Raw genomic sequence first — 9258 nt, 5'->3', positions numbered from 1 at the left:
GGTCTCCTGTTTAGTTGTCCTGTCCTGGACTTTCTGTGTAACTGAGTGGGGGGTGTAAAGCAGAAAAGAAATTAAAAGAAAATGGCAATAAAGAAATAAAAAAAAGAAAATATCATATTGAGTGAGAGAACCCAGACTCAAAAAAACAAATATCATATGTACTCACTCATAAGTGGCTTTTAGACATAAAACATAGAAAAACCAGTCTACAATTGACAATCCCAGAGAACCTAGACAACAATGAGGACCCTAAGAGAGACAAACATGGATCTCATCTACATGGGAAGTAGAAAAAGACAAGCTCTCCTGAGTAAATTTGGAGTGTAGGGATCATAGAAGAAGGCAGAAGGGGAGGGGAGAGAAATGGAGGGGAGTGAGGAAAAATATATAGATCAATAAAAACAATAAATAAGAAAAGAAAAATATGATGATATCATTACTTCCAGTCTCAGTTCTGCACGTTTATTTACATCACTTTACACGCAGGAAAGGAAGGGTCTCCTCAGAACTAGAATATAAAGTACAAAGAAGGACCACTCTTGGGTACACATAAGTTACAAAGTGGTCTTAATAAGTTGTATACTAAATAAAGACTACTTTTGGAATAAGGCCAAGGTTAGGGAGGCATTCAGATTTCAAGTCCCATGAGAAAGTTAATGTGCAGGAATGAAACCATCAGTTACAGCAGCAACCTTCCCTGCTGGTGGGCACAGGCAGAACAAGGGACTCTAAATTGTCCTGGTCCGTGTTTGGGAGTTGCTCGGGCAAACAGAACTCTCAGTGCTGAGCATCATTTCTTCTACTCTTGTCTAATGAGAGATTTAAGAAAGAGAAACAAGAGACTTGGTCTGGGTGTCAGAAGTTGGTTCCCTTCCAGGTCACAGCCTGGCACTTTGGGAAAATAAAAATTAGTCAGGAGATGTGGGGAGCTCTATACACAGAAACTTAGTTAGTTGCTCATTTTCTCACCTCACATCCTTCCTCTCAAAATAATTAAATCTTAATTAAGTTTGAAATTACTTCTGAGCAAGACAGATGTAGTAATTGTGGAGAGAGGGAAGCTGTACTTCAGGGACTGGGGCTCTGCAGAGGCCTTCCTTCCCCTGACACTGTGGCCACATGAAACTTGAAATCTGAAAAATCTGATGGCAGCCAAGAGCCCCACAAATCCTGACAGTACAAATATGACCTGGGAAGTGTCACCTTCCCAGAGCTGCTCCAGATCCTGTCTGCACCACAGAGGTCCAGGTGAGTACATGGAGGTAAGATCTTCCATCCCCTCTGCTGTGCCATGGAGAATTTCATTAAAGCAGAAGACTCTCTGACTAATCCAGGGAACAGGTGCAAGGCTCAGGGACCCTCAGGACCTCCAGTTTCCTTCTTACCCTTTCTGGTCCCTAGCGCCAGAAAGATCCAAGGAGACTAGTTCCTGGAGATGCAGAGATGGAACAGAAATGCTGAGGCCTCGCTATCCATCCTCAGGCTGGAGAATCAAGACAGAGCTCTGGCTGAGCCTTTGCCTAAGGTTTAGCTTCTTGCCTTTTTAAAAAGGAATCAATAAGATATAAAAAATTTTCCATAGACAATCAAAATCTTGTGACAGGAACTGGAGAGATGGCTCAGTGGTTAGGAGCACTTGCTGCTCTCCCACAGAACCTGGGTTTGTCCCAGCACCTACATGATATCTCACAACAATCTGAAACCATAGTCCTAAGAGATCTGATGACTTCTGGCCTCCACAGGCACCAGGTATGCATGTGTTGCACATACATACATGTCAACAAAACACCCATACATATAAAATGGTTTAAAAAAACAAATTCAAAATAAAAAGCACAACTAAGAGACTGGAGGATAGTACATGCCTGTGATGTCAGCAGTAGGGAAATAAGCCAGGGAGATTATATGCTTAAGGCATTTTCATATTTCAAATATTGACAAGTGTTTTCTTTTACAATGGCTTGATAAGTCCTAAACCCATTTACGGTAAACTTGAAGGTTTTTATTAAAGTTTCTTGATTCTGTCACATAATATTATACATACTTGTAAGTCGATTCTGCTCTTTGTATGCCTGGCAAGTGTGAAGGATAAACTACTAGAGTAACAGTTACCATTGCCACCTTGAGACTTCCTGCTGTAACGGCTCCAGGCTGTGAAGTACTGCATCCTGATACAGCTTGTCTTCTTTTTAATCCCAGTGCTAAGCAACAAGGAGCAATAATCTTATTAATTGGCATGGAAGAAATCACTAATATAACTCAGGGTTCTAGGATTATACCAGAATATGGTATTCTTTGTCTCTGTAAATAAAAATCAGGTCTTTTAAACTAGTTTTCTAATACATTCCACAACCTAATCTAGGAGATGAGCCACCTCTACCTCCCTGTAAGTCTTCAGTTAGAAAACAGAAATCACTTTTAAGATGTCCCAAAGCTGGCTTCAAATAAGACTCAGAGCTTTAAAGCTTGCAGAAAAGAAAAGAGGGTTAGCAAAGTGGGAATCCCTAGTACTTCAACAAATGGAAAACATGAAATATTTTTCATTAGGACTAGAGGAAAAAAGATCTCGGGGATTTTACAGATTCTACTCTCTAAGTAAATATTTCATGATTATTCTAAATGTGCTAATGAAGGTAGTCATGCTGGTATGCTTGCTATTAATATCTGGAGCATGTCCCATTATTTACAGACATACAGAAGGTTATCGTAAATTCTGGGATTCAGTGATACAGGAGATAATTACTCCTCTGTCAGAGGAGCAGTAGAAAGGCAATAACTGACATTTCTTGAGTCATGTGGCAATATGCACTCACAAGGTCACACGAGTCACAGGTGAGATCAGACATGATATTTAAAGCAATCCTGTGTTTACAGGAGAGAGCAAGGGGAACAGAGGCATTCCAAGTACTCAGGACACACAAACTCATAAAATATCGAGATTCCTCTTATTCTAGAAAAGATGCCAAAGAAATGAGAATGGAGCTCCCAGACATGAAGAATAGCATCCTGCCGAAGTCTCAGTTCTGGATCAGCTCAGACTGATGTAGAACAAAGTGGCCTGCCTGATAAACAGGTTGGAAAAGAAACAGGAGAAGCAGGCTGCAGAGCAACCTGCAGAAATGCTGCTTACAAGGTCCCACAGAGGCAAATGACACCATGGCCTCTGAGATGGGGCAATCCCTGCTCTCAGCAGTAAGCACCAACATACCATGCTATATGTAGCCACTACCGAGGACTCATAACTCAAAAATCACTCATTTCATAGCCGCACGTAATACTCCATTAACCCCCTTTCCCATCTACCTCTTCATTATCCCCTGGTCCAGAACTATTCCAAACTCCTTTATATGTCCTGAGGTCACTCACTGGGTCTCAGATTCCCTGAAGACATCCACTGAGATCACAGCCCTCTGCTACCCACTCTCCTAGGAAGTGCCCCCAAGATTGCAACCTGATAGTAACATGAGTTTTTAACCCAACAGTCTTTTCCAGGATGTCTTTCAATGATTCAGCTTTAACTGTTGAACCCTATGTAGAAAAGTTATTCACTATGACTTGACATTGGTGACTATTTAAAAATATATATAAATATTTATATGAAGTGAAATCACAGAATCATTCATCTCAAGAAATTTAAAAGGAGAAATCCAAATTATAAAACTTTGAAATCAAATGCAAACCTGGGAATGGTTATACTAAGCAAGATACAGATAAGAAATGAATAGCAAAGGAGAGGGCAGTGTGGAGGGTAAAGTTAGCAGATCTGAGAGATGTTACAGGTGCTGACCCAGAAGGATTCCCAGTATCTGTGTGATGTGGGGAAGGCAGACAGGGTCATCATAAGCCTCAGGCTTTGGGAATTGGGGAGGAAATATGAAATAGAATGAGAAACAAGGAAGAAATTGTGATTAGAGAAACTTGGAGTTCAATTCAGCTATGCTAAGAATTAACAAGGATAATCCATACACACACACACACACACACACACACACACACTTGTACAAGTCAGTTTTGCGAGAGTAGTGCTCAAAACTAAAAGTCTCATTTAAAACTTTAGATTTTGAACAGTAGTAACCAAATGCTGTGTGTCAGAGCACACACAATATCCCACAGTCCGTGGTGGGGAAAAGGAGGCTTTTCAGGGACTAATCTGCAATATGCATATGTCCACCGCTGCCTCTCGCACACTAGAAAAGGCTATTGTGAAAAGTGTGCTTTCCAGGTCCATGTCTAACATTTCTGATGCTTTCTTGAAAAATATTTGCAGTCTGGAATACAAATTTTTCTACATAAGAAGGAAGAAATGGTTTTGAAATTTACTAAGCAAATAGTTTTCCTCTTCATGACTGTGTTTGGCACTCTGGGAAACATTTATGTTTCTGTGAATTATGTATTCAGTTGGTTTGGAGGGCCTGAGAAGAAACCCGTACACCTTATTCTCATCCACTTGGCTTTCACAAACATCATAATGCTTCTTGCAAAAGGATTGCCAAACACAATGGTAGCTTTTGGTTTGAGAAACTTCCTAGATGATATTGGATGTAAAATCCTAATTTACCTGGAGAGGGTGGCCCGTGGTCTCTCCATCTGCACCAGCGGCCTCCTCACTGTGGTCCAGGCCATCATCATCAGTCCAGGAGCTTCTGGGTGGAGAAGCCTCAGGCCAAAGTCTGCATGGCACATCCTTCCATTCTTTTCATTCTTTTGGATACTCAATGGTTTAATAAGTATGAACCTAATTCATTCTGTCACAAGTATAAACCTGAATGTATCACAGCTTAAGAATGGTTACAGCTATTGTCATTTTATGCTAGAAAGTCAGAAAATAAAGTGGATTGTTCTCCCTCTCATGGTCCTGAGAGATGCTGTGTTTCAGGGAGCCATGGGAGCGGCCAGTGGCTACATGGTACTTCTTCTCCACAAGCACCACCAGCATGTCCTCTACCTTCAGAACTCCAAGCTTCTCTACAGAACTCCCCCTGAGCTGAGAGCTGCTCAGAGTGTCCTCCTTCTGATGCTCTGTTTTGTTTTCTTCTATTGGACTGACTGTGCTCTTTCTCTATTTTTGAGTCTCTCTTTAGGAAACGATTCTGAGATGATAATTGTTCGAGAATTTCTGGTCCTTGGTTATGCAATCTTCAGCCCCCTTGTGCTGATTCACAGGGATGGACTTTTGGCTGAGTGTTGGCATACTCACTGGAAAAAATTGAGAAATTGTCTTTCTCATTTATCTGCTTAATAAGCATGAAAGAATTCTCAGCTCTGTAATACTGTGGGTAAGACGAAATCCAAGCAAAACACTTTAAACATGTTTTTATTCTTAAACAGTAATCCTGGTGACTCGTAGCCTTGACTTGAATTAGATCTAAACAAATTACAGCTATATAGATATCTCTTCCAGCTAGGCACCCCGGATAAGGGGTTTTGTTTGCAGATTGTGAAAATGATTTTCTCAGGACTGTGATTCCAGTAGGATATGTGAGAACAAATTAGGTAAATTTTATCAAGACAACTAGAATGTCTCTCTTTTCTGACAGGAATTTCTTATCTTAGCTCTATAACCACAGGAACATTTGTTCTTTGAGAATTTTATCGGGGAAAATTTTATATATTATAAAATTGTACCTAGGTGCTCTGGAAGAGCACACAGTGCTCTGAAGTACAAAGCCATCTCTCTTGTGTCTCTCCCAAACTTTCTACTATGAAAATTTACACGAAAGAATCAATAAGTCTTATTTTTACAATTATTGACATTTTTTTTCACTTTTGATCCCAAGTAAACAATACTTCAGAAAATGAGGAAAAATGTAGTTTCCTAAACACAATGATTAGTTTCCTAAGCACAAAAAAAAAGGTTAATAATTATACTGCCATAGAAAGGAATTGTAAAGAAATGGTGAAGAATCAAAACACCTTCATCTGGGATGACAGGTACTGTGCAATTTCAGTCAATAGAATCCATTGACCCCAATGCACTGAGACGTTTCATGGGTGCATGTGGACTTTCTACGGGAAAATAGATTATAGATCGTGTGATAATAGGATAATGAATGCACAGGAAAGTTTCAGTCTAGATCCTCCCATAACTGCTGCATTGATGAAAATGTGAATTCTTCTTTTTTCAGTATGGATAAATCAATGAGTTTTCCAGCAGAGAGAACTTGTCTGTAGCTGCCCTTTGTGGGGATGTGGGCTCTCCACAACACTGTCCATTTCTCTGTCTCCAAAGAACTGCAAAAGGATCTGATTCTACTTTAATTTAATTGACAGTTTCTGCAATTGGATTCATGCAATACGGTTCTAGTTATCAGCTATTGAATGAACCCATTACAAAAAATTTCTTACTGATAGATAACTTATTATACAGTCTCTAAACACAAAACTCTAGAATTGTCAGAGACATATTTGTACGAGAACCCCTGTAAACATTTGGGTTCATCATGGTTCAGTTTTACAACGGTGAATACATACTTATTTTGTGTGTGGTTGCACAAAAAAATTGTTAGCAATTTCTGTTATAACTTTATCTTATAGTTCCTTAAACTAGTTTCTAGTATAACTATTACTTTGCAGTGTGAATACAAAAATATTACTTATCTTAGTCTCATGGCTTTCTTCTGAAAAGCTTTAAATGTGTCTGTCATTAAGATTAGACCACACAAGAACTTTCTAAATCAGTTTCTGAGAACTGACTCACAAGGAAGTGGTGTAAGAACCTGGGGATGGAGTGAAGAAAAATGTGTAAAATCTGAACCATGAGAGAAGATTGCTGAGCATTAAGAATAGACAGGAGATGCTTGACCATTGATACAGCATCAGGAAGGATAGACTGGATTTTGAGGTTTCTTAAATTGGTGCCACTTTGGGCTTCTCTCCGGAAAAGCAGAATTGAATCAAAATTTAAATGGCTCTAAACTTATATGTAGAAAATAAATAAAACTAAGGGAAATGCTAAGTTAAAATTGTTGCAAATCTACATGTGTAAGCAACAGAATTTGGAAATATAGAATTTATAGTAGTTTCAAGTGACTTTCGTTTTCTTCTCTTCATAGATTTTATTGCCAGTAACATAAAAATAAAAACATGAATCTCACAGTGATTATTGCCTACAAATCCTTTCATAATGTTTGAACAAATGGTGACTGAAAAAAATGCTTGAAATCAGGTACCTTCACATCAAAACACTTTGGCAGTGTGGGTGTGCTCACCTGCTATCTCAGGACTCAGGGTTAAGAAAGGGAGGAAGGGGAAGGTAGAGGATAAAGGAGGAAGCAGAGAAGGAGGTGGAGGCAGAGCTGGGGAGATGATTCTATCAGGCTGTGAATGCCTGAGACCCTGAGTTCAGATCGCTAGGTCCCATGTGGAGTAAAATAAGCCAGGCATAATGACGTGAGCAACTCTAGCACTGAGAAGGTGTAGTAGGAAAGACCCTGCCAGCTCACGGGACAACTTCCCAATCTATAAGCTCTGGGGGAGATCCTGTTTCAGAAGACAGTGTAGAGGATGGCTCACCAGGTAAAGGTACTTTGCCACCAAGCCTGGTGAAATGAGTTCAGTCCTTGGGACCCACATAGTGTAAGGACAGAAATTATTCCCATAAGGTCCCCTCTGATCTCCATGTGCATGCTATATGCACACAAACGTGAACCAAAAAATAGTAATAAGGTGGAGAGTGATAGTGGACAATGACACCAGATATCAACTCCATATTTACATGGAGAGAGAGAGAGAGAGAGAGAGAGAGAGAGAGAGAGAGAGAGAGAGAGAGAGAGAATATGCAAGCCTTCAGCAGGAAACATTTAATAAGTCCACACCCAGGCACATCATAACTTGCTAAAGATTAAAACAATAAATAAATTTTTGAAAGCGTCCTTGGAGAAACAAGAGACTACTTTTAAATACATATAGATTATCAAATAACACTGGCATCTTCACAAGGCAATCTGAATTTTATATAAAACCTTCATTGATCACCTTTCCTTGTGAAACCTCAACTCAGATTGGTGGGGACCAGTGACCTTTTACCTTTAAAACTACAATATACTTTACACACTAGTGCCATGGCTGGAGAGATGTCTCAGTGGTTAAGAGCACTGAATACTCTTCCAAAGGACCCTGTTTCAATTCCCAGCATCCACAGGCAGCTCACAACAGTCTGTAACTCCATTCCTAGGGACTCTGATACCCTCTTCCAACTTCCAGACATGGCATGCACGCAGTACACAGATACTCATACAGGAAAATATTCACAAACATAATATAAAAATCTCAAAAAAAATTCTAAAAACTGATACCCTCTTCAAACTTCCAGACATGGCATGCACACAGTACACAGATACTCATACAGGCAAATATTCACAAACATAATATAAAAATCTCAAAAAAATTCTAAAAACGAATGTCATTTTACACTAGTGTCCTATCGAAACTGAAAGGTCTAAATAAGTTCATTTCTCACCACAAAGTAACCTAAGAATTGAGTGCACTTCATTTGTGCAAGAAGGGGAGAAATGATTGACAGTGCCTATTTGTGGCAGCATCTTTGAAAGGGAATCTGGCTTCACCCTCTTTGCAGGAGCTATGAGACTCAACACTGACTCATAGCTGCGAACTCACTGAAGAACAGTTCTAGTGTTTCAAGTCAGATTAATCTAGAACTGGTGATTTCATAGATAGACAGACAGATAGATAGATAGATAGATAGATAGATAGATAGATAGATAGATAGATAGATGAATGATATACCTGATATATATATATATTATACCTGATAGATAGATAGATAGATAGATAGATAGATAGATAGATAGATAGATATCAGGTAGAATTCTAGGCCACTTGAGTTTAACAGTTATCAAATACCATGATCAACTGATCATAATACAAAAGGGTTGAATTATTCTGATCACTGTTATTTTCATGACCATAACAACCTTCTCTATGGTGAGTAAGTCTCATCATTTGTTCCCTATCCCCTCATAATCAGATTGGCACAGTTTGACAGGAGATTCCATGTCAACTGCAGAGCCCCTTCAGAGAGCTCATCAGAACGCTGAGGCTGTCCGTTCTCCTTACATAATTTCTCACAGCCACAGTGCAAGGCTGTGGACCACTAAGATTACACAGTGTATAAAGTGATGTTCTGACACATGTGTCCCCACACACACAAGCACACTGTGGATTGTTAAAAATAATTGATCAAGGTCTGTAGAGAAATAGCTCAGAGTTTAAGAGCACTGACTGGTCTTCCAGAGGATC

General features: G+C 39.5%; 1 protein-coding gene across 1 annotated transcript; it reads left to right on the top strand.

Annotated features, from left to right (window-relative positions):
* The first annotated feature begins 4279 nt into the window (after positions 1–4279).
* Positions 4280–5210, top strand: LOC119816563 (vomeronasal type-1 receptor 3-like). Its single transcript, XM_038333312.1, is given in 2 exon segments — positions 4280–5173; positions 5175–5210. Coding segments are annotated over 2 exon segments (906 nt in total). The 5' UTR covers positions 4280–4303.
* The last annotated feature ends 4048 nt before the right edge of the window (positions 5211–9258 follow it).

This window comes from Arvicola amphibius, chromosome 6, assembly GCF_903992535.2.
Source record: "Arvicola amphibius chromosome 6, mArvAmp1.2, whole genome shotgun sequence".
Taxonomy (NCBI): Eukaryota; Metazoa; Chordata; class Mammalia; order Rodentia; family Cricetidae; genus Arvicola; species Arvicola amphibius.
The sequence above is the reverse complement of the archived record's forward strand: the minus strand, read 5'-3'. Positions and strand labels throughout refer to the sequence as shown.